At 39.4% G+C, this 26,742-nt stretch overlaps 1 protein-coding gene across 1 annotated transcript in view; it reads right to left on the bottom strand.

The window, feature by feature from the left end:
* LOC117257069 (guanine nucleotide-binding protein G(s) subunit alpha-like) overlaps positions 1–26,742 on the bottom strand; it is a 48,245-nt gene that overhangs the window by 19,062 nt on the left and 2,441 nt on the right. The window contains exons 2-5 of the mRNA XM_033626946.2: positions 24,968–25,040; positions 19,852–19,906; positions 18,569–18,688; positions 10,019–10,116 (exon numbers count right to left, since the gene is read on the bottom strand). Coding sequence (XP_033482837.1) covers positions 10,019–10,116; positions 18,569–18,688; positions 19,852–19,906; positions 24,968–25,040 — 346 coding nt within the window. The remainder of the gene's footprint in view (positions 1–10,018; positions 10,117–18,568; positions 18,689–19,851; positions 19,907–24,967; positions 25,041–26,742) is intronic.

The following is a 26,742-nucleotide window of genomic DNA, read 5'->3' as shown; positions in this document are numbered from 1 at the left end:
CCAATCAAGATCAAATTCTTACATTTGAGAAGCTTGAACCAGTGAGTGTTTGGCATCTCTGCTTGATAAGCTACTTTACTTTATGATTAATCAATTGTAGAGTTGGGCAATGGAGTCTAAAGACAGACTGCATACTGTGAGACAATGTAAGTTTACTATAATGTTACTAAATAAATCATCTTTAAGTCTTACGGTTGATTTCTCACTAAAATTCAGATCTGCTATAACACCATTAAAGGTGCTAGTGAAGCTACGAACTCATGACTAGAGCTCCTTCTTCATACAATCAAATGAGATAATAAACTGCTCTGTCAACTTAAAGCAGCTCTATGTGATATTCAGAGTGTATCTATGATTCAGAGATTCTCTGCACATGGCTCTCAACATGGAGGTTGCTGCGCTGGTGGTTCACAGCTGATGATGCTAACAGTATGAACAGAGCAGCAACAGTGCTGACAGAGCTAACAGTGTTAACAGGAAGGAACCAGAGGGTGGGTGACAGGGCTGGAATTTCACGAGGGCCATGGCTCTCATGCCCTCCTCATTTGGCCCTGTGCCCTTGAAAAAAATATCTGCCCTAAGGCCACAGTGGCCTTGATGCCCCGCCCGCACTGCCCCAGGTGATTTTGCAGTTTTCTCCTCTGCCTCTTTCTTGTCAACACGGCTTTGACACCTGCTCTTTTGAGAAAAAAATGCGATGACATTCTGGACTCTTATTGAGCAACATCAAATGAGACGATGCGTACATCACCAGTGGGGGGGTTTGATTCGTGCCTGGCATGAACCGCTCGGACGGGCTATAACGACAGTTTGACACCAATCTATCACCGGCCAACCAGGAGACTTCATCAAACACCCGGGCAGAGATCCGTACCGAGACCCGGTATTAAACAACCCAAGGCAAGTTTAATCAACACCGTAATAACAGTAAGCTCCGCCATTATCGGCGTAATTTTTTAAAGTTTCAGTTTCATGTATCATCATTCTGCAGAGGTGGGACTGCGGTGCAGATGAAGGGAATATAACTTCAAGATGACTCTAGTTAACGACAGCTACACTTGTTACTATGAGTAAGTGTGATAAAACCTCTGCCAGCCAAGCCAATACTTTATCAATGCATGTGATCAGCATGTAGAAAGCCATATTTCAATCTGCTCTGTCCGCAGTCTCTCATTCACCGCTGATGAATGATTTATGATCACAGTCGACACAAGCACATCGTGCTCTCAGTGCTAACAGCAAACTGTTATAGACTTAAAACTAAAATGAAAGCTGTCTGTATGTAGGCTAACACTTTATCTGAACATGTACCTGAAGCAGCGACCTGCAGACAGTGAGTGTCCTCAGTAGAGGAGGGACAGAGAGCAGGATGAATGACTGATACTGATGTCTGTCTTCATGCTGAGATAACATGGCTTTCTTCACTCAGTATTGTGATGTCAGGAAGAATATTTATATTCCAGTGAGATATTATTGGGTTTTAAATAGCGACTTTGTTGTTGTAAACATGACTGTTGCTGCCATGGAGTGTATTAAACTATATCCTGTGTAACTGACCTGTAAGGAAAGCATCAGGAAGTGAGGTGTGTGCGTGTGTGTGTGTGCATGTGTGTGTGTGGAGGAGAGGAGAGAGGGAGATGCTGGTAGAGAGATAGTGTGTGATGTTAGATACTGTTAATGTCACTTATTATGCTTCTGTGCATTGATAGCTCTTTTTTATTCTGTTTCTGCATCATGTTGAGGAGGGCCATGCCTGTGTATATATAAATATATATATGTATGCAAAAAAAAAAAGAAATGGATCATTGCTCACTGCTAAAAATGTGGCCCGTCGACATGATCTGGCTTTGAAATGCGGCCCAGTTGAAATAGTAGCCTAACTGAATAGCCCTGTTGTAGTTTGTTTGTTTGTTAGCTATCTAACAACACATCAAAAATAGGCTAATTGTAAGCCAGTCTTGTTCAGTGAATCAGTTTATCATGTACACTCAAAAAATATTTAGGCCTAATATTTAAGATTGTTTGTTTATAAATACATGAACCTGGTTGTTCTATATTTAAAACACATGGGTTTATTAGTGCTATTAAATAAATCACATTATTACTTATTATATTCATTATTATTACTTGAGCTTGTTTTATTTATTCATTTCACAGATAGTTATACATCCTTAGTTCTTAATTTCATTATGAACGTGGACTTAAAATCATTGTTTTATTTTATGGCCTTGCTGCCCTGGCTTTTGGCCTTTGTGCCCTCAAAAAATTGACAACACGAAAGGCCAAGTGGCCTTACCCCTAAAATGATGAAATTCCAGGCCTGGTGGGTGTTATGCTTCTGCAGAGCGGCGGCCATTAGCTAGTCAGTAGAATACACACACCGGACTAACATGCACTAAACATGCATGTGCAGCTGGACCATCGACTAAGGCTGACGCTCTCTCTCTAGTCGGTTGGACAATATGTTCAGCACTCGTCCTCTGAGATGGTTGGTCTTTTTTTGGATTTGCCCCACCCCTTCTGCACTGCGATTGGACGGCTGGTGACAGTGCCGAGCACAGCTTTTGACGCAAAGTTAAACATTTTCAACTCGAATTTTAGTCAGAAAAACTGAGTCCGAAACTTTCATCTGTCATAAAAAAATTCCGAACCAAAACAAAAAAAACAAAAACAAAAAAAAATCAGAAAAAAAGGGACTGTGTGCAAAGGCTTTTATCTTTAGGGACTGCTTTTACTAAGTGTCAGTCAGTTCAAGGCTGGATTACAAAGCTTCTGAGAGGGATACGATCACACCGGAGCCCTCCTTGGAGCGGCAGGATGGCTAACGTTAGCTTATGGGCTAAAAACAGTAAGTCTTCTTTCACATGCAGTGTTAGCGACATAGTTAGCATTAGTAACGCTATTTTGTATATGACATTAGTTACCTTCTATAGTGTCCAGTATGTCAAATTTTTCTCATCAGTCCCGTTCAACGTTTAGTGGTGAGACGGTGAGTTTAACTGCCCTCAGCAGGTGTAATGTCGAGCTCTGTGACAAGAACAAAAACGTTTTGGTGGACACACACCGCTACCAGGTAGAGTACACCTCCAGAGCACTGTGGCCGATTTAGTTAACCTAAAGAGAACGTGCAGAATTTTTTTCCCCCATTGAACAATTGATTGGTTGATGAGTAGGTAGAATTTCAGGCGACAAAGATTTTCATTGGTTGATCACAGCCCTATGGATTACAACACACACAGAGGTAGTGTGACAGGACACCATTACTCCACCATATCTTTACATAGCAAATAGTAGTGTGCTGCTATATTAATGCTCACAATGTCGTATAGAGCTCCTTTGAATGCCACATGCACACGCTGTATATTAAACAAATATACAAAGTATCCCTCAACACGTGACAGGCAGACAGTTTAAAAGGCATAAAGGATGCCATGCATTGGCTTCTATTATAACCCTCACGTCAGTAAATATTAAACTTAGCTGAACATAGCTTATCATAACCACTGAAAAAAGGGGAAAATAACTAACATAACTTTGTCCACAGGTACAAAATCTGCCTACCAGCACCTCTGTGGGTAAATTTTGATTAGCTCACTTATTAATACATCATAGGCCCTATCACACATCCGGCACAAAGCAGTGTAGTGCAACTGTCTTGTACTTCTGCTCTTCTGTGCAACCATGGATGTGTTGCTTTTTAAATAAGGTGTGGTCAGGTGCATTGTTGGCGTGTTTCTATTCTGAGGCAGCAGAAAGCGTTTGCACCACTCACCAATAAAACCTGGTCTAAAGTCAATGGTGCAATATTTTCCAACTATTTAAAGGGTGCATTATTCAGATAGATGCACCAACATAGTCGGCTTCACAACACGCATACAATCTGTTACACACAGGGATGCACGAACAGGTCACAGGTGGATGAAGTAATACATCATTTATTTGGAAAATATCAATTACAAATTTATTCTGTAAAATGTGAACATAGCAGAGACCAGAGCAGAGCTGCAGACTCCCTACTAGGAAAGTTTAGTTCAGCTTCTACTGTCAAGTTTATAACTACAGCTTTTAGTTTTGTTGCTTAAATGTCCCACAATATTTGCTGCAGTGATTTTACTGCTCTTACTGAATACTCTCAACAGAAAACCACTCACTTCTCAATTTGCCAAATCCGCGATCCACAGGTGCACCTGGCTTTTAAAAGGGAGATAACATCAGATTGGTTGAATTCATGTTACCACCAAAACACACCGAATTAAGGGGACTGGATACGACCCCTTTGCCCCTTGCACCTTACTTTGAGACCCAGATCTTGCTGCGTTTAAATAGCAAAAGTAATTTGACACGCACTAAATACTGCGTCATGTACGGACTATGCGCTACAGACTGTTTAAATAGAGTCCTACATCACCTACACATTATCTAAATTTCTTATAAAACCATTTTGTAAAAACAATGGCTTTACATTAGGTTAGTGCTGGACTAGTTTTTAGTTGGGTGCTGTAACTTCCTGAAATCTCCACTGGTTACCTGGCAACCTCGTGGTGAAAACAAAGAGTTCAGGAAGTTGTGACTATCTAAAATAACTTAAAACAATCAAGTCATACATATATTATGTATCCCGCCACAGCAGCACTAGAGCCATAAATGTTTTCATGCTAAATACGTAATTATCTCTTTTAAAGACATTTTAGAAAACAGCTCTACACTGTGTCTTTGTTTTTAAAATATTTTTTTTAGTAGCGTATTTACACACTTAATGATAAATGATAATAATTTAACATCTAAACATATAAATAATACAAAAAGGGAAGCTTGTAAGACTGTAATGTGGAGGTGTAAATGTTATAATCATTTCAACTATGCACGATTACTTTAAAAGAAACCATTTCTTCTTAAGATCTCAGAAGTGATTTACTATCAGGGGAAAGTTCCTCAATATTTCAGGACCAAGTTTACAGCTGTGTGATCTCCATGTGGATGGAACAACAGAATACTGTCAAGCAGGCCTCATCTTCCGAGACAAAACAAACCTTTTCACCTCTGTCCTGTTGGGGGACACTGTCACGTTGTTTGGACCTCACATGTAAATTGCCTACAGTCGACTCAACACAACACGTCCACATGTAATCAAGGACAACAACATCCTCGCAAACAAGTGTGTGACCATATAAAGTGACAGGAAGTGTCAATAAAAAACAACAAAAACACATTATAGAGGAGCATGATGGAGCAAAAAACACAGTCTGTGAAGCTTCGGTGACTTCCTTCTCGTCAGACGGAGACAACAAAGCCTCACCGCCCCGTCAACTTCTTCTTCCCTTTTTTATTTTTATCATGGCATGAATCAGATATAATTTCTTTTTTTCTTTTTTAAAGGGACAGGCGGGGGTGTACGGGGTGGCCCTGACTTTTCCCGCTCTGATCCAGGGTTGACATTTTCATTTAATGCTAACAACCTTCATCAATAATGCTGAAGTTGTCTCTCTCCTAACACACTCGCTCATTCTTTCTCCTTCTGCAGCCTGCCTGGGTTAAAAATAGCTCTCCCCTCTCTCTTTCTCTGCTTCTCCGTTTACATAAGCACACAGAGGGGGGAGGGGAGCACTTCCGGTCTGGCCACCCAGCCCAGCATCTGATCCATAACACTGGGGCTGCTGGGTGTGGGAGAGAGGAGAGGAGAGGAGAGGAGAGGAGAGGAGAGGAGAGGAGAGGAGAGGAGAGATCCCGCAATGCAGGGAAGCCCTCTCTTTCTCGATTTCAATTCATCTCTTCAATACTGTCTCTTCTTCAATCATTCTGTCTCTCCGCTCGCAACTTTCTCCGTCCAGGAAGCTTTGTCATGATTGTCCTACCTCTGCTGTCTCCACTGACACCGCACCTCCCAACAATAAAAAACATGCAGCACCACGTCCATAAGTGACAAAACACCTGTGGACGTGCATACAGTCTAAATGACAAGGACGCACATACAGTACACACCCACGTTACTGTACTTCAATAAAAAAAAAATTGCCACTTTATAAAACAACACCAGTACTTTTTAGAGGGAAGTATTCTACTTTTTATTACCTACATTTATTTGGAAGCTGTAGCCACTAGTTAGCATTTTAAGTTTTAAGATTCTACATTTAAAAACCACACAATAGACAATATATAAAATCCAATATATTGTTAAGGATTAAATTAGTGGTCCAAATCCTCTTAGCTTGTGACCTCTTACAAAAAGTAGTGTCATGTTTCTGATAACTATTACCCTTTTCCAATAAAATTGGCGTTTATGTGCAGGTTTTTTTAAGCACAGGAAAACCCGCTAAAAATGGGCAACAGACTCCCTTCTCACTGCCAGTAGAGTCACAAACACACTGGAAACAGGGTAAGTAAACAGTAGAAAGCAGCATGGCGGCCAGTGAAAATATTACAGTGGTGTTAGGGACAAAATTTTGTGGCGGCGCGTCAGTGCATTGCGCTGGATAAGGAGCAAAAATTAGCACATCAGTCCTGATGCTGCATCTCCATCACTGCCGATTTAAGTCAATCGGAGCTGGAGCCGACAAATACTCGTGACTACTGCTGAATTAAGTGTCCCGGGAGTAAATGCTGATTGTAACCTTTACCATTTAAGACAAAAGCCAGATGTTAGTGGGATTATTGTTGAGTGGAAAAAAAGCTTTTACGCTGTTAGCAAGTTTATCAAACAGTAACTTCGTCACTTAACTTCTCAGATGGTTTCATTTCAGTTCTCTCCAATATTTCACAAAAAAAAGAAAATCCCAGAGAAAGGTCCAAAAAAAGAAAACAAAACTGTGTGGCAGACTTTTGTTCTATTTTTCTAACCCTCATTAATCATCTCACAACTGCCCAGATTCATCCTGTGACCCTTCAGAGGGGCCTGACCTGGCCTGAAACCACTGGAATCAACTTCCTAACTTTATATAAGGTGGTTAAATCTAGCTCCACCTCGACCAGCTACAACTGTGTCACGTTACTTACAAACTGATCGGTATCACAGGGGACATTTTTTTCTGCACGCTGCTTTGATCATTTATAAATTTTGCTGTTCATATATTCATATACTTTCACTAAAAGGAGTTTGAATGCAGGACTTTTACTTGTTAAAGTTACACATACAAAAAAAAACCAACTGCCTGACACATGCATATTGATGCACCAGCATATACTGTACACAAACACACACGGGAGAGAGTGGGCAAGCCTCCGCCCTCCAAGAGCTCTGGCTTCATGTGACCACTGCATGCCTTATAACAGAAGCAGGCCTAACTGAGATCACAGTGGATGAGAAAAAAAATACCAGAAAATAAAGAAATAGTTTGGAAACAGAGGAGGGAGAGCCGGGAAGGCTCCGGAAGATGAAGATTTTAAGGGAAAAAATTACATGTCTCATCTTCAGCATTTGTGACAAGTAATTTCAATGCACAAAACACCAGCAATGAAAACACTTGAGAGGCAGCAGGGATACAAAGAAACCTGGGTCGCTGTCACCGACCACAGACACACACAAACTACCAGGTCAGAGTCTGAGCTGTTAGGCAAGACTGCTAACTAGAAAGCAAACTTATTAAAAAACTTTTAAACTGCTCAATACATGGCCGGACAATCTGCAATCAAGCACCACAAAATGTTAAAGGACAAAGGGCAGTCCACACCAAGAACGATAATTACAACAATAGCTATTGCTTTAAAAATCTTTCATACTAAAGTGGGTGGCAGAGTCGACACCACAGACCACCACACTACAACAACAGTAGTGAACAATACAGTTGAAATCACTTTCAGAGGGATTTGATGAACAACAGAAATACTGATGACCAACAAATATCCATCCGTATTTAGAGGGCATCACGTTCAACATGGCAGATCTTCATAAAGAAGAAGGGTATCTTTGAAGCAACCGATCTCACCCTTCAGAATCAGATGCAAGTGTTTTTGTTATCAACGTATACAAGAGATGATTATCATCTAGCATTACCTCAGGTAGCCTAATGACAACCATATTACCTCCTTTAAAGAGAATAAACCCCTCATGGCTATAACAGTAGTTTCTACTTGAGGCTGACATTTTTTTGGGAATCCTGTGGGTCACGAGAGAGAGTCCTGTAGGATTCCCGCAGAATGAGAGTTCATTTCACTCTTCATCACGTGACTGGGACAGGTAAGGAAAAAAGTCAACGAGAGCTATTGGTTTGTTTCCACAGACCATAGGAAGTATATGTCTGTACGTATGAGCACCATCATTTTATGTGAAGCATGGGAAGTTAAATGGATCGTTAGTAAATGGTGATTTCCATTATGTTTTAGCATTGAGCTAACGGACTAAGCACTGGTTACTTGCCACACGGTTGTAGCAATTAAATCCAGAATCAAGAACAGACTATTATCACGTAGATTTTCACTCACAAGGACTTTGCCTTGGTGTTTGGTGCACAAAATATGCAAATCAAGAGGAAATAAAACTGAAGACAAAGTACTGCAATAATCAGTAACATAAAAAAAATTACAATAAAAATATGAAAAACTATACGATAAAAATATGAACAATATAGCTGTGTTAACTGTGAGGAGGTTATTTCACCAGTGTGCTATACTGACTGAATATGCTTAGTTTTTATACCTAAATCTGGCGTTCTAATATGTATAAACGATTTTTTCTTCATGTTTAAAAGCACTACAAAGGAGCGGGATGGGACAGAAGTTATTCTTCAGGGATGGGGACAGGACGGCAATTCGGCTTTTACTCTGTCATGAGATAAGGACGGGACAGGAGTCTTTCTGTGGGAGTGGGATGGTACAGGAGTGAAAACCTGGTAATCTACTCCCATGTCAGCTTCTAGTCTCTATCAAGCACGAAATACTCACTTTCACTTTACAGTGCTTGAATTGTCTGGGCTCACACCCTTAAATCCATTGACTGATTCGTCTGGCATTGTGATATGAAACAGTGGATTCTCGGCTAAAATTAGAAAAAAGAGCCAATCGTGTCATGAACATGAGCAGGACTAACGCTGTTGTCAAACTGTGCGCTACAACTAGTGAGAAGTAGGAACAACAATGGCAAGCGTTATAGATGAGATAGACGCTGGAATCAAGCCTGTTCTAAAATGACATGTGTTCTCAATATCACCTCACATCGTAGTTTGTTTGACTTCACTCCTCTCCACTATTAAAACCCTGGCAAAACAAGTATGTTGCCACAGCTACGCATCAGTATGGACCTAAAATGACGGTAGATTCAGTTGGACATCATGTCTCTAGTGATTGGTTAGGGAAAACCTTGAATCCTCCTCCCCATAGAAATCTGTTAGAGTTGACGCAATGTCAGACTGAAGATGGAAAGAGGGTGTAAAAAGTTGACAATTCTGTCTGATGTCAGGTAAGAGCATGAATTCTACACAAAGGAAACTGTGTTACTGTTCATCAGTGTGGATGCTCACAGCATTATAGTAAAGTTCTTGGTGTGGACGGCCCTTAAGTCTGGTGATAATCTTTTTTTTCTGGTCAATGAGTCCCATGAAAAGAACATGTGTACCAAATTTCATGACAATCCATCCAACAGTTGTTCAGTCTGGTCCAAATCAGTGGACTGACTGACAGACCAATGTTGCCATAACTAGAGCTATGCTGCTAGCATAGCTAAAAACAATTAAAAGCACATCATCGAGCCACATCTTTGCACTGGCTGACATGTTTCTGCATTGCAATGAACACCATAGTTTATTTTCCATGCTGTAACACACTTAGAGCAGATACACTGTGTAGATAGCACAGCATTCATTGTCGCCTCATGAGCCTTGAACACTTTGCACTCACAGTAACCACATGTTAAAACGACCAAACACCCCAGTGTGGGTATATACGTATGTGTGAATTTCAGAGTCAGAGAGAAAAAGGAAGTGTGTCTTTTGTCTGCCTCCACTTAGAAACATATGTATGTTTAATTGCAAGAGTGTGTTTGGAGATGAAAGTAAAGGAAAGGGGAATAAAAAAGAAAAGAGAGACTTACTACTGTGCACAGTCGATGAGTTGATATTCGTTGGACCTTTCCCAGCAGGCCCGCACCCCATCGTCCTGCCAGAGGATCTTTGCATGGTCATAAAACTCCTGGAAAGAGAAAGAGGGATCTGGATCAACGGCATACCACAACTAGAAATAACTGCGAGTCAGACTCTCGTTTTAGGATCCCTGAAACAAAGATATGATATCACAAAAACAACTAAAGGAAAAGTGTGTGTAAGTGGGTAAAAAAAAACCATTATATACACACTCTTATCATTTATCTTTTGTATTCCTCTGCATTTTCCAGAGAGAGGAGAAGAGAAAAGAAGAGCCGTTACAGTGAAGACCCCCAGAACATGACGCAAAGTTCACTCCCCGTCTCTGGCCTCCAAAATTACAGATAAAAACAAAGTGCTATTTGGCACAATGTCACGTAGATTGCTGGAGAAAGAGCAGGTTGCTTATTTCTACAGTGTTTGCTAATGCACAAGTTACTTGCCGACAATGCGGAGCGAGAAGAGGCAAATCTTCTGATGTGTTTAATCGATTACACGCAGTGGTGGGTAGTAACCTGTTACATACACTTAAGTTTTACTTTACTTACTTGAGTTACTACTGACTCACTTAATAAATAGTGCTTCTAAGAACAGTCGATTTGCAGAATACTCTTACTTACTCTTATTCGAGTACATCAGCAATAAAGTAGATGTATTTCTACTACGTTACATTGGACTACACACTTCTTGCTACTTTTACTAATAGATTTAGCTGTAAATATTTTTTTTATTCAGCTGAGCTCACACACAGCCCAGCGATTTTCAGACAACAAGGGATAAGTTACCACTATAGCACCGCAGATAACGGAGATTTGGGTTTTGGACACTGACGCACATACGATGCCGACTGCATTAAAGCCGTTCCTTAAAGAATTCTGGGTTCTGATGGGCACAGCTGCCGCACCATGCCCGCCAGAGCTGATCACGGCCAATCTAGACAATGCCTGATTGCACTAGATGTGCTGAGGTGTACTACGTACAAGAGACTCTCTGCTCTGCTCAGCGAGTGATGCAAAGTTTTTTTCTTGTTTTGTTTTACAGCATGTTTTGTCATTTCCTGGATATAGCACGTCAATGACAAACATGTATTTCACATGTTGAATTAATGAATGAATGATTTTATTTTCTACAAAACAAAAACATAATAAAAACAAACAATGTTTGTGTCCAGTGTCCAAAAAGGTGTAGGTAGAAATAAAACGTATATGTCCCTACCCCTTTCTTACATTTCTTTTAACTCATATTATTTCAAATTTATTTACAACTAATATACAACTATCCCCAGTCTATTTACCACCAAATAAATAAATGAGTAATAAAGCCAGTTTATTTACAGTCCAAGTACCACCCATTGTTACAAAATAAATATGCACTCCCCTGACACAACCTTTCCTCATCTATATACTGTATCTGCCAAAAATATCTTTAATATATAGTTTTTAAATTGATTTATACTTGTGCTTTGTTTCAACACATTATGTTAAAGACCCGTTAGAACATAATACATTGATGTATAAATGCATCTTTTGAAGTTAATCACTATTTGAGTAGTTTTTTGAGATGTTCTTACTTTTACCCTAGTAGTTATTTTTGTGAGTGCTTTTACTTGAGTACCCTTTTTTCTTTTTTTTCACTCAACCCACCACTGATTAATCGATGTACTCAAAATTTACCAGCAACTATTCTAATAATTAACTGAATAATCATTTCAGTCATTTTTTAAATCAAAAATGACAAAAAAATTCTGGTTCAAGTTTCTGAAATGTCAAAATGTAATCATTTTTTTATTCAACATGATAGTAGACTGAATATCTTTGGTACTGTTGGTCAGAAAAAAATAAAAATAAAACAGATACCTGAATACGTCACCTCGGGCTGTGGGTATTTAAAATGTTTTTCACTGTTTTCTGATGTTTGAAAGTGAAAAATGTCTACTGAGATGAGAAACAGACTGATGCAAGCAGATCAATAAATAAAAAAATAACCATTAGTTGCAGCTTTAAAAGGAAGAAAAAAAGAGTTTAACAGTGGCTTATGAATAAACTTCAGTAAATGCAGAAAACAACACTTGATTGGTGGATGATAATAAAAAAAATTGGTGCTGGTTGGTATATTTGGATGATATCTGTGTCCTTGGGTTAAGACTGTATTTCCCGTCCGAGTCTCGGTGGGTGAAAACATTTAAGGACAGATGGAGGGAGGCTGATACTCCCTGGCTTAGTCTGCAGTTGAAGGCCGGCTCAGAGAGGAGCAGCAGATGAGCGGGCTCTGACAGAGGCAGGAAACAGAACAGTTCACTGAGTTCATGAAGAAATGGAGAGCTTTGTACGGACACAAGGCTTGGCTGTCACTACACAGGGGCCTATCTCTTCACTACGATCTGCAGCGGGTCACATACAACGCGGCCAAGCACAAATAAGCCATTATGAGCCGTGGAGTTTTACTGTACACCCTTAAAAATACTGGATGTAGCTGAGAGTGGGCAGGTTTTACAGTGGCCACCACGTTACTGACAGATACATGGGACAAGGTCTGTTTAAAACTAACAGTGTTGTTTGTCAGTTGTTTTCTCTTAGCAGAAAACAAAACTGTCAAACATTAGTAATTACTGATTATCACTGACAGTTAAATATCTTCACTTGCACACAAAGAGCAACTGGGGAGTAAAAAACAAGGGGTGAACAGAGTTTGGTTTACAGACAGAGTAGTATAGTATACACGTTAAAGAAATGCAAATTGCTTATAAGTTCAACTATCAGCCAAATAATGTAGGTCTTATTTGTGTTCTCTTAGTCATCCTTTTCTCTTGTTTCCTTTTTCACTTGTGTGTTAAGTCCTACTCAGGGCTTGAAGCCAGAAAAAATCCTGTGCCTGAAATTTTTTTAGAGAGCCTTCTGTGCTACGGGGGTCCGGGGGCATGCCCCCCCGGAAGAGAATTTTGAACATTTGACGTCTAAATGAATTAATCTGGTGCACTTTGAGAGTATCAATCAAGTATCACATTAAGGAGCTAGAATAACAATTTCAAGGTTTTTAATAATGAAATATGAACAGTTCACCAAAAAAGGAAAATTTGGTCATCAGCTACTACAAAATGGTTGGGGCCGGGCAATTTTAGGCAATTCTGAGTAACAAGTGGCAGAAAACAACAAGAACACATTAAAATGTACGTTTTACATCAGTTGAAGCTTGAACTCACGACCTCTGACACCAAGGAGCATCTTCTATCTGACTAAGCTAATTTGCAAGTGACAACTCATTGGTGGCTTCACAAATTATCTCACTTATCTCTACCACACCGCCTCTTTCTCTTTCTGTATGTGTGAATTGCAATGCCCAACCTGTAGCCATTTCTTCTCTCTCTCTCTCTCTCTCTCTCTCTCTCTCTCTCTCTCTCTCTCTCTCTCTCTCTCTCTGTCTCTCTGTCTCTGTGTGTGTGTGTGTGTGTGTGTTTTCATCTCTCTCGTGTCTAGACCAAACTGAACAAATATTTATAGACAGACAAGCAACATCATAATTAAACAGGCTTTTATTTTTTAAATTTATTTTATTTTGAAAATTGGCCGGATTCTCTCGTCTTTTCTGTGTCTGACTTCCTGTTTGGTATGATCCGCTCTATCCAGCTTGACAGAGGCGTTCACGGCTCGTGTGAAAAATAGACCAGATGCCGAACTGAAGCGCTGCAGTGCACGAGCCTCCGCAGGCGCTCTGCTCTGCTCACCGGCCTGTGTGGACAGTCAGATAGGTTAACATGGACGCCAACTGAAAACTGCCTCCGCTGCTGGGCGCTGCGCTTCGGTTCTGCGTCTGGTGTATCCATGGCGTGACTGAATGAGAGACTGTGAAAACTTGAGGCCCGCCCTACTCTGCCTCTGATTGGCTAGAAGTCCTTGTTAACCTTGAGTAATGTGATACACCATTGGTAGTTGGAACTATCACTTTGCTTTGCTTTAAAACGACTGGTTAAATCACTGTTGCTACGGCAAGATGATAAAATACTCACAAGAAAAAAATATTCCTGCACCAGAATATCCCTGCACCGGAAATCCAGCACCGTGCCGGAGAACTTCAAGCCCTGCCTACTAGCTCAAACTACGAGGCCTCAAAGAGAATCAGTCAGACAGAAAGTTCCCGGGGTAATTCACAGATTCAAAACAATTACCCTGAATGAATCAGACTTAAAGGTTCTGTATATGAGATTTTGAATATTAATGCGGCAGCAAACCACAATTTGCTATGTAAAGATAGAGAGTAACGGCGCCCTAAGCAAAGGATAAAGTCACACCCATTGTGTCGTAATCTAAGCTTCTCTGTTCTTTGTTTCGGTAGCCTGGCCGGCCACGTGTGCATTTGAGTCCCTCCCTCCATGTCTTGACCTAAGGTGGTGGAACGGCATCATCGCAGAAGCGTAGCACCTACCCCCTGGTTCCCCAAATCACTGTTACATTGAGAAAAAAAAATGATGGAAAATAGAGAAAAGTCACGTTTTCCAAAAGCCCAAAGTGACCTCTTGAAATTGTTTTATTTGTCTAATGAACGGCCTTAAGTCCAAACTATTTAAGGGTTGTTGGGTTTATTTTGCCTTTATTTGATAGGACAGATTAAGCGTGAAGGGGGGAGAGAGAGTGGGGATGACATGCAGCAAAGGGCTGTGGGTTGGAATCAAACCGTGGCCTCTGCAGCAAGGACACAGCCTTTGTACGTGGAGTGCCCGCTCTAGCAGGTGAACTAGTGGGCGCCCTCAAACTATTTAAGTTAAAAGTCCACAAGGCAAGTAGAGACAGCAAGTGAGAAGCTGGAAGTGAGGCTGCACCCGATTCAGAATTATGTCAGTCAAATCAGATTTGGCTGTTCAATATGAATATTTGACTATTAATTATTTTATTTCCATATAGATTTTGAGAGTTTGAATGGAGTTCAGCAGGACGTTCAGTGTGACATTCACGTAATGTAGTTGACCAGCTAACTACGCTAACAACGATCGGAAACGTGCAACATTTTTTTGACACTAGAGATCTAACAAAAGCCAGAGACTGGGTCGTATTAAGTATCTGTGAGCTGTAAATACAGAACTTTAAAGCACAAGATAACATTATCTCTGTGCCTGAGCAGACAAAATCTCAGCAGGCAGCTGCATCCGTGCGTGCAGCTGCCTGTATCGTAGAGCAGCGTCAAAGTGAGAAGCACTCACTCTGCAGCTAAATCTGGGGACCGAAATGTGCCCAAGAGTATGCTGCACACTGACAGGAAAAATTAAAAAACAAAAAACACGACTGCTAAACTTGAAGGAATCTCAGTCGACTGAGGGCTCTCCGAATGATGATATGAACCTCCGACTTTCAGCAAGCAATAAATGTCTGCCATTTCTGCTAAATGATTAATCAAAATCAACAGACAGACAGTAGGTAGTGAAGTGTCAGAGGTCAGCAAGGTCAACTTCAGAGTTTCACTCTCTGTTTTTGCTTTCATAAAGTTAATATATGGGGCACATGTACAATTCAGAGTTTGACAGAAAAAGGAAACGGCTATTTCATGATGCCTCTCATTGTGGCTGTGCAGCTCTGTGAAGAGTTTAAGAATAGGAATGGCTGTGACCTGAGTGAAGACCTACTTTGAGATCCTGTGTGAAAACAGACAGCACTCTAAAGACATGCTGCAGAATTATATCATACATTTTGAATTAAACTGCATTCATACAAGGCTGAGAAAAATGTATTCTCCTTAATCTACCAGGTGACAGGCATATTGTGAGATTTCAAACATTTTTGGGGCAAACTTCACTCTTTTTAAATCCTTTAGATGTATGAAATGCATTCAAAATGACATTCAAGCCGATGCTACATGATGAAGAGGGTTCAGGGAGTTGCTCTGTTTATACAACATCTACTTCATGTCTGTCTGTTCATGTCTGTTGTTGCTCTTAATGAGGTCTCTCCCCTTTTTTTCCTGTTGAAAAGTTATTTGTGGAGTTTCTCCTGCTCCAAACAACAGATTTTAAAGAACAGAGGGTGTCATATGTTGTAAAAATTGTAAAGCCCTGTAAGGCAAATTTCTGATTTTGAGCTATTTACAGTAAATAAAATTGCCTTGTCATTGTGCTGTGCTGGGAGGCTCAGGAGAGGTGGGCATGGCAGCGATCACTCTGAGCAAATAACCTCGGTGACTTTATTTATGTTGCATAAAAGGCGTGATCCTTTTTATTATTTTAGGAGATTTTTTTGGTGAATAATAACAACAAGGATTACTGATTAGAAACGAAGCTCCGACGGAAATCAAGACTGATTCAGTCCAGGCCCTGTGCTTATTTTCTCTCCCTCTCTTCCTCCTCTGCTGAAGGCAGAGTCAACCAGTCCAACTGGTTTCCAGTAGGCCCTAAGGCCAGGAGAGGGGGAGCGGGCTAAGAGGAGGAGGAGGAGGAGGAGGGTGGAGGAGTTGAAGGAGAGGCTGAGCCTATAAAATAGTTTTCTACTGTATTCTCTTTTCCAAACAACCAACCATTCACTTCAACGGGCATGATCGAAAGCCGAACCCTTGCTTCTGCTTCTGGGAGCTGATGCTTCAATAAACGCAGCTATCATTAGGCTCAAATCACGATTTAAAACAACAACTGTAACACGCCTGTAACCTTCCACACACCCTTCATGAAAAACTGAGCATCAGATCAAAGTGTGAGTGCTGGTTTTTTCCTTCTTCAGTGGAAGTCTGGTGACTGACTGACAGCCTGAGGGAAGGGTCAGCTCGAGATAGGCCCGCATAATAAATTTGCCATGAAGTAACAGAGACAATATCAGGAGACTTCCTTTTGCTTACACACAAATACACTCACTCTTCACTGGAAACTCAGCTTCTAAAAACACTGAACACTGAAGCTATAGTGCTGGAAAAACACAGGGAGGACACGATGTTCTTCTTCCTCTATAGGTAACAATTAGACAACAGCTGAAACGCTATTTAACAAATAGACATTAATGTTCTAATTTTGTAGATTAAATTCAGATGAACCATGTTTTGTACTTACTTACGTTTCACTCCTTAAATTTGTGAAACATTTGAACTTAAATGCGTGCTTCTTTTTGACCATTATACCTAATCAACCAATTTTTTTGTTTGTTGTTGTTGTTAACAGTATTTGAATTTCCACGGTCTTAAATTGTAATTATACTTTGGCGACACGTGAGAAATGTCAGATCAATAAAGCTTACTGAATTGAAATCTAAATGTAGTTGATTTTAAACACATTTCCCAGTAAATCAAACAAGCTATCTTTGATTGAAAACCCTTTAATCTTGATTAAGATTTATAATAAATCAACAGTGTTTGATTTATTGGGGTTTTGGACTGCTGGATATGACCATTTATTGACATATCAATCAAAAATGGCATTCTATTTTTTCATTATTAATTAATCTGCTGATTATTGTATTGATTTTTTGGTTAATCAAATTGTGCTTAAGCACAATATGGTGTATTTAAATTCTTATTTTGTGCGACCAGCAGTCCAAAATCCCCAAATATAAAGTTTCCTGATAATACAAAGTGAAGAAAAGGAGCAAATCTTCACATTTAAAAAGCTAGAAACCTTGAAAATAGCTTAAATGTTTTATAAATCATCAAAACTGCCCACATTTTTGTTGTTTTTTTGGCGATCAAAGCAATTATTTAAATGTTTGTTTCATCCCAGTTGGTTGTGGTCTTATTACCATGTTTGACTGTGCTGGGAATCTCAGAGACGCGGCCGGGCGCAGGCTGCAGCTCAGGGGGAATCCCTCTGAGTCTCTGTGTTTCTGGAGGACAGGTCCCTCTGGACACATTTAGGGTTATTACAGACAATCAGTGTTAATAGGTGGTGTGGATCTCTCAGGTGAGAGGCTCATTCAATTGACGGCCTCCCAAGCGGAAGCACACCTGCTAATTACTGAATCACTGCGCAAACACACTGGGCGAGCTCATAAAGGCTGCCGTGGGAGGTTCCTCTCTCAGCCTACAACACACCTTGTCAGGGACCTGCTAGGCAGGCTGGCATTGATACTCGGTGACATTTAATGAGATCTATAATAAGAGGTTGTGACCAATTTCACAACAAAACATCTATAAATAAACATGCATAAAAACTAAAGCTGGTCTGTTTACTGTAAGACATTCAATGATTATTGTTAGTACTAACGTTAGTATACCATTATTTTCATTACCTATTAATCTATTGATTATGTAATGAATAGATCATATGGTCTACTCAATGTAAAAAAAAATAATGCAAATGAAAATGCACATCACAATTTCCCAGAGCCCAGGTTTGCATATTTAAACGTATTTTTTTTGTCCAACCGACAGCCCAAAAACCAAAAATGGAACCAGAGAAATTTTGCCATTGTTATATAAAAAAACAATACTTGTACTAATAATTATTAGTAAAAAATGGGACTTGCAGCTGACAGAGGGAAACAAACCAGTGCAGAAGTAAAACAGTTAATAGATCCCGAGAAAGTAAAGGTGCAACTTACCGAAGGAAACTCAAAATCCTTCTGGTTTGCTTGGTTCAGGACATAATCGATTCGGCATTGGTTTGCAGGACAGGCTAACTGGCATGGCGGTGTGAGCGTAGTCATGGCGGACACAATCGTCTGGATGGAGAGAACACAAGTAAGCACAATTTGTTAGAAAAACCTTAAAAGACACCAGGATTAATATTCAACCCTTTCTTCACTTGCACTGTCTAACATGGTTACAGAAAAGTTTGTTGCTTTACATTATCACTATGAAGGAAATGCCGATTGCATCCTGTAATAGCTATAGAATACTGACATCATCAGCGTCTAGATTGGTTCCCTATGAACCTCACTTTCACTGTGCAATTCTGTTTGTCACCGGGTATGAACTCCAAGGAAAATTAAGGCTCCATTTAGGATAGCGCTTTTGTTTTCCGCACTAGCTATCGGCCAATATCCCCGGTTATCAAAGATAAACAGTGTAAGTTCAGAGCTTCATTTCTTCTACATGCTCATTTCGAAGGCAACATGTTGCGTGAAGTTCATTACTCAATATCTGTTGTAGTGTTGCACGGTATACCGGTACTAAAATAGTACCGCGGTACTAGAGTATTCCAAACGGTACTATACTGCATTTGGAAAATACCGGTACTTTGAAATTGATTCAATTCATTAATTTAGTTAATTTATTTTACTCATTTATGCACATAAACGTCTTTCTTGTTCCTATTGGAGCACAGATTGCACAAGTGGTGTGTATGACAACACCTGTATCAACATCCGCAGCTGGTGCACGTGAAAAGAGACAAGAGAAAGTCTGCCTCGCAAAGGGAGACGACACGAGACAACACAAACTTGGTGGAACATTTGAGTAACCAAACCGTGACGTCCGTACCGAGGTACTTACCGAACCATAATTTTTTTGGTACCGTTACACCCCTACTATTTATTGTTCTAAAGGTTTGTATCCAAAAGCACTTTTCCTTAGGAAAAGTACTGAAGACTATCGAAAAGTATCGAAATTCATATTGGTATTGGTACCGAAACAAAGATTTTGGTATCGTGACAACACTAATCTGTTGTCACGTAAAGTTATTTCATTGCCTAACAGCATGAGTAATAACTGATTATGAGACAAACAAACTTAATTATGAACTCCAGATTTTCCCCTTTTTCTTTTGATGCTCAGTTTTGTTTCTTATTTGTCAAGCCCCCCAAAAAAGTAAATCTCTCTCGACTGCTCCCAGTACAGTAGGGAAAGTGCTCTAAAATGTTTAAAATGTGTCAAAAGATCTTACCTCTATAGCTTCTTTAATGTTGTTTTTAATATCGTGTATTTTCTGTTTTTTCTCCCTGTGAAGAACAAAGAATGGTTTGTGTTATTTATTTGCACACAAAAACAAAAAATTCCAAGAATAAAGCATCATCTCCTGGAGTCAAGACAGTGAATGCAGTCAATCCTTTTGCTTAAATGCTAATAAAACTGTGATTATTGTCATTTCCTAAATATAGCTCAATCAGGAAGTGGTATGTCACCTTTAAATCCGAATATGGATAACGTAGCTATACAGGCAAAACGTAGTGTTATCTAAAATATTAAAGAAATAGCCTTAAAAAAACAGAGATTAAAACATTCTCCTGTGTTAATGTAAGTTTTGGTCGGAATTTTCAGGATAGCATAAACCTCTCTCTGTCAGCCTGGAGGTGAAATATATCAGACATCAGTATTATGGCTGCTCCAGATGCAAAGATACCTTTATTTTGCTGACCAAGTGCAACCCCTGAATTTTGTGTACTTGCTGATCCCAAATGAGAGCAGCAGAACGTGTCTTCATTTTGGCAACGACATTTATTAAACAGAAAACAGCAGAGTGGGGGTGTGGAGGACAACACGGACTGTTACAGTATATTTTAAGGTGTTTTAAAGTCCAATATTAACTAGCACCTGCCATGAGCACATAGCTGAATCCAAAGTATTAACAAATCCAGTGATATGCTCCACATTTTGTCCGTTTATTGTTCAAAAGACAAACACACCAAGCATGGCACTGGGGTTTATGCAATCTGTGGGCTTCACTGATACCAGTAGTAAAGGTCTAACGTCACACAGGTCTTTCAGAAAGCAGACAAAAGACACGTTTGACAATTGAAAGTCAGACTTGATACTGAAATTCCCCAAACGAGACAAACTTAGAGCTGCTTACACAATCAGGTACCTGCATGGTGTGACTTCCTCTGAATGACCCATGGAAAAATATCTCAGTGTCTCAGACCAACATGTGCATGTGTGTTGCATTCGAGTGCACTGTGTCGTATATTTTGTCGACATTACAGCAGCCTGTGATACTCAACAGAGCATGGATGAATGTGTTCTGTTTTAAGGGACTTTGGTGAAAAAGTGACACCATCAGCGTCGCTGCGTGCTGTAATCGAAACTTAACGCTGACTGAGGGTATGGTGGAGGACAACACAACAAAGTTTCAGCCTTGAATGTGTATTTATGTTTCCATGGGGCGATTCTCAGTCTGCTAAAGAACATTTTTAATTGTCTATGATCATTGGATGATACTTGCAAATAAGAATATCTAAATATTTAAAACCTAATACCTCAAGAATGATCACATATAAGGGTTTCTGGGATGATGATTGGTGCTTTCAGAAGACAGTAAGATAAGATGACCAAAAAGTTACTGATATTCAATCATTTCACTGAGCTTAAATGTCATATGTTTACAAAATATACCTGAATAAACCCACACATTTAATATTTTTTGTCAGAGATTCAGAGCATTCTGGTGATGTGCTCATTGCAACAATTTCCCAGGTTGGAGAAGATTTTTAGAGGCAGCATTAAGAACAGGAACGTCATAATTCTGCGCCAAAGCCGGATAACTTCAATATCAACACAGCTGGGCAGGTCGTTGTACGTCCACTTACAGAAATAGCAACTTTTGTGTCTATATATTTCTTCGACACGAGATGAAAACGTCTCACAGGCTTGTGATCAGTTAAGGAAAACTCAAACAGAGTAGCTTGCAATCCTCAAACAAAAATGGCCGACATGAACATAATGTGAAACTGAATACTAAGGTGAAACAAAAAGACAATTCAGTCTGATTATTGAGATCAAAAATGGTATCACTTGACTTACGCTGCCCTTTGTATTTTAAAAAAGCCAAATCCCTTCAGATATTTGGTGCAGGATTGTGACACTTGACAGTAGATTTATTCATTACTCTACCGCAGCTGTTGACAACTGATTTTACAAAAATGATTGGTTGATTAATCTATACGTAGACGGACAGCAAATCAAATGGCAATAACTCTGAAAAATGACTGAAGTAATCGCCAAAAATTCCCAGGTTCGTAAAAGAAGGGCTTATGTCAGCTACCCGAATGATCCTCAGATTTTAGAACTGTACGTCCTCTCAGATCTTGAAAAATGAATCAAATCTATGTTAGAAATGGTGACATAAGAACTGATATTAGCTAGAGTCAGTGATGAAGGTGAATTTTAAGAAGTCAAGGGAACACTTTTTGCTCCTATTAAAGCTGGGACACTGATGATCTGATTGTATTGTTCTAATTGCTAAATATGTATTTTGGTTGTTCTAAATATGTGCATTTTCATAGGTCTTTTGATTCTGTATAAAGGTATTAATATGTGTGTGTATATTTTAATAAATAGAAACGTTAATTACATTATTGTCCCCTGGTTTTCTTAAGGTTTTTTTGTTTGTTTTTTAATGATAGTAAATTGAATATCTTTGGGTTTTAGACTGCTTGTCAGACAAATGCAGACATAAGAGGACATCTCCTCAGGCTCTAGGAAATTGTCACAGACTTTTTTTTGACATTCTATAAACCAGAATTAATCGGAAAAGAAGCAGCAGATTTACCAATAATTAAAATAATCATTATCTATTTTACAATATATATTATTGCTCACGATAAATAGAGAATTTTTTTATGTTTATTAGTGCTGAATCAACTGCCAAGTTTTTAAACTCAAGGGAACCAGTGATCCCACTTTAAAATTTTCGGTTACCAAACAAGAGAACTTAAAGGAAACATCATTAATCTGATCGTTTCCTCAAAAGAAAGGAGATCTTTGAACTTTTTAAGGGTGGCTTTAGGGAGCTTCCCTCAGCTCCTTGTTCCTTAATTTCACTCAGAGTGGTCGCAGTACGACAGCGAGAGACAGACTACATTCCTCACATAAAGGACCTCCACAAACAACCCTCACCCTCATCCCTCCTACATTACTATGTCATTCCCTATCTTCTCCTCCTGTCCTCATCCTCCTCATCCTCCCAGCACATTGTGCCGTCTGGCACTGCCCTGCACTCAGCGGGGAAACCCAGCAAGGTGAACTCCTCCGGGTCCAGAAAGAGCGACAAACCCCCTGGAGCTAAACAGGACCAGGGGAGTTACAGCCGACTGTGGTTTGTCATTACACATGAGCGTCTGGGTCTGTGAGGAGCATCTGTTCGACATGACCCAGAAATAAGCACATGATGATGCTCCTACCCCCAAAACCCCTTTCTAGGAAACAGATGATTAAGAATAGAAAAATGTGACTATTGTTTCCATTGCATCAATTTGGGAATTGAGTTTTAGGAAATTCACAAGACAGGGTGGCCTGAAACCACCCAGGGGCAATGTTTCCATGAAAACCTGAAACAGATAAAGCATTCTTCTGGCGCTACGCAACCTTTGAGTATTTACTCCAAAACATTACAATAATATGCCCAAAACATTTGACTTCATTAGGGATAGTTTTTTAAAAACAATGACAAGAGTCTATCCCTTCATGCCAGAAGAAATGGGGAAAATATTTGTTTACTAGCCAGGCGATCAGTTGCAGTCAATTAAAATCCTTTAGTGCGTAGAAAGTTATCCCAAGTTTCCCTTCTAATAATCAGCACAATGATTCATCAATGTCTCGTTACATAATAAGAAGAAAAGCCTGCTTTTCTTTACTCTTTATAGGATTTATAGCTGGAATATGTACTACGTTACATAATTAATATTTTAATTTTCAAGCTACAAGAATAGTGAGATTTGATATACTTGGTTATTGCTAGTCTGATGGTTAGTACTAGAGCTAGCTGTATGCATTTGTTGCTAAGGATACGTTTAAGGAGACTTATTATGGTTTTTCATATTTTGTGTCTTATATATAGTGTTACAACGAAGGATGTTTATATTAAACGTAGCCAAATAATGAGGTAAATATATGTAAAGTAATCCCTGAGCAAAAATGTAAGGTTTCCCATAGCGCTGAACACTGTTACTAACAGTTGTTTCTACTCATCTGCTCCAGGCACGCTGCTACAAGTGCTTACATTACGTAGCCTACACTGCTACATGTAGCTACATGCTAACATCAGAAAAACGTAATCTTGGTTGCTGATGTTAATTTCTCTCCAATTTCAGATCAAACTTCTGCTGGAACATGTGCGGTTGTGTTTAGAAGCTTTTATTGGTGATTTTTCACAGTAGGAAGTGCTGAAAATCTCTGTTACAGTCATTTCCAGGCTGCAATGAAGGTCCAGAAACACTGAAATATGCAAGACCCAGAAACACTGACCAATCAGAGCAGACTGGGCTTTTTGGGAGGGGCGCTAAAACAGAGCATTTCAGACAGAAACCCAAAATATAAGTATGAACCCCAAAAAAATAGCGCAATAGGTCCTCTTTAAATGTTAAAGATAGTATCAAGATTAGGATACATTATTGTCTCAAATTTGATTATTGTAATATTGTTATTTCCATTATTCATTAATCTGCTCATTATTTTCATAATTTATTAATTAATCATTTACTCTATGAAAATGTCTGAAAAAAGTGAATTAAAGGTCATCGTAAGTTCATCAAATTTCTTGTTTTGTCTTTGAAAACTGTCCAAAACCCACACATTGAAAACAGAAAATCTTTCCATAAGAAAAGCTGAAACCAGAAAATATTCGAAATTTTTGTTTGAGAAATGACTCAATTCATTCACCAATTATCAAAATAGTTGCCAATATTATTACTATTATACTATTATTATTGTTGTTATTAATTATTACTTTTCTATCCATTGACTAACTGACTAATTGTTTCAGCTCCAGTGTACTATAGCTTAAATAATGATTTGTAACAGTATCATGTCATACTGTTTGTTGTCGCTGTGTCTTGTGAATGCACCAGTCTTCCTCAAAACATCATCAAGGTATTTGGTCAACAAATATTTTCGTATCTGTTCATGCCAGTATCACCTGATCGCTCCTGATTATCAGTTTCTTACCTACATTCTGTAAATAAAACCACCCAAACTGACTGTAATGGATTAGTGATGCAATGTGCTGTATGTGTGCGTGATTAACAACATGTATAAAAAGTAAAATATAGAAGGAAACCAACACTTACTCTGCATTGAAGCCATTAACGTGCAATATTCGCATCTGTTTGACTATCGTGCTTTTCCCAGATTCACCGGCCCCTGAAAGCAGAAAGAGGACAGAAAGATAAATGTTTGTTAAAAGCCAAACAAAACTGCGTCTGAGACATCCAGAGTGGGGATCCATCTGAAACCAGTGGATCCATCTGAAACCAGTGGATGATGACCGAAAGCTTGTGTTACTGGATACTGGATCTGTGAGGGCTTAGGCATTTTGGTGTCTTAGTTAGTGGAAGTTACTCTTCACATTAAGATTGTACTTGATAATCTTTGCATTGTTAAAGATTAAAGCAATAGTTCCCAACCTTTCTAGCTTGTGAGCCCTTACAAAAAAGTGTCTAGTTGGGGCCCCTTGTCATGTTTTACATGTCAATTATCCATTATTTCACAAAGTAGCAAAGACAGGAGAAAATTACAAAACATTAATACAAAAAATGAAAACTACCTCAACCAGCGAGAGCAGAACAATGCTACTTATGCATTGTTGCATCTACTAATGTGATAGTTAATATGTGTAAATATATCTGTAAAATGGCCACTTTTAATACTATAAAGAAGAATTTTGCTGCTGGAAAGATGACCCTGTCATAAAACTGGGCTTTCTACGCAGCAGAAAGACACAAATACTTTTGAAATTGGTGTTAAATGACCAGAGAAAACAGAGGAAAAAGGGCTGTGGCATTTGCTTTTGCTCAAGAGACAGAAAACCTACAACGACCAGAATGCACTGCACTGCAGCAGACCAATTAACACTCCCACTGGTGGGTAACATAATACTAGCTTGTTTTGTTTTTTTGGACACAGAAACAATATGGCGGCCAGATGGTAAGAAACAATCTGGAACTACAGTTACACAGTGAGCTAAAATATATTTCGGGAAATATCTGAGCCACAAAATAGGAAGCGCAGTCACAGAATCTTGGTTCATATTTGATCAGCACTGCTTAGTTTTAACATTTGATCTCAGTTTTTTTTTAAGTCTCCGTTTTCAGAATACAGGAAACAGTATGGCGCCAACTTCCATTCACAATTTCTCATATTACAGCCAAACAGTGCACTAAAATATGTTCCTGAAGATATTTAGGGTGAGGAATAGGTGATACAGTAACAGAATCTTGGTTTATATTTGATCACCATTGCCTAGTTTTACCATTTAATCTGAGTTTGAGAGAGAAACAGAGAAGTGGGTCTCTCTCAATCCGCTTCTATACTCCTCATGTCTGTAAAGGCAGGCATATGAAAAGAGAAGGTACAAGCGGTAGTTCGAGCAACAGCCCTAGAGCCAGAGAAACTCTGCCACATGGCACCAAACGTGGTTTTCAGCTGGGATATCAGCAGGATGATCTGGGCGCAGGTAAGACCCACATACTACCCACATTGTTATGATACAAAGCTGGTTGAAAATTGGCAAAGTATCCCTTTAAGTGCATTTTACTGATAATACATCAGTACCTTCACTTATAGGTAGGAGGCTGAATGTAGAACATTGACGTATACACTGTTGTATCGGCACTCTAACTGAAGTAAAGGATCTGCTTCCAGATGTGCGAGGGGCTCTCAGCATCAGGGATAAGGACAAGAAGAATCGATCAAGCTGGTAGACGAGATCAAGTGTTGTTTTGTCTTTGAGCAAAAGGCAATGTCATTCTCCATAATTCTGGCATGATAAATGGTCACACATGTTCACAGTTGAAAAGAGAAAAGGTCCTATATGTGTCCTTGCAATCTGAAAATTAAAGAAGCC

The sequence above is a fragment of the Epinephelus lanceolatus genome, chromosome 1, assembly GCF_041903045.1.
Source record: "Epinephelus lanceolatus isolate andai-2023 chromosome 1, ASM4190304v1, whole genome shotgun sequence".
Classification (NCBI taxonomy): domain Eukaryota; kingdom Metazoa; phylum Chordata; class Actinopteri; order Perciformes; family Serranidae; genus Epinephelus; species Epinephelus lanceolatus.
Note: the sequence above shows the minus strand (reverse complement) of the source record. Positions and strands in the feature narration are given on the sequence as shown.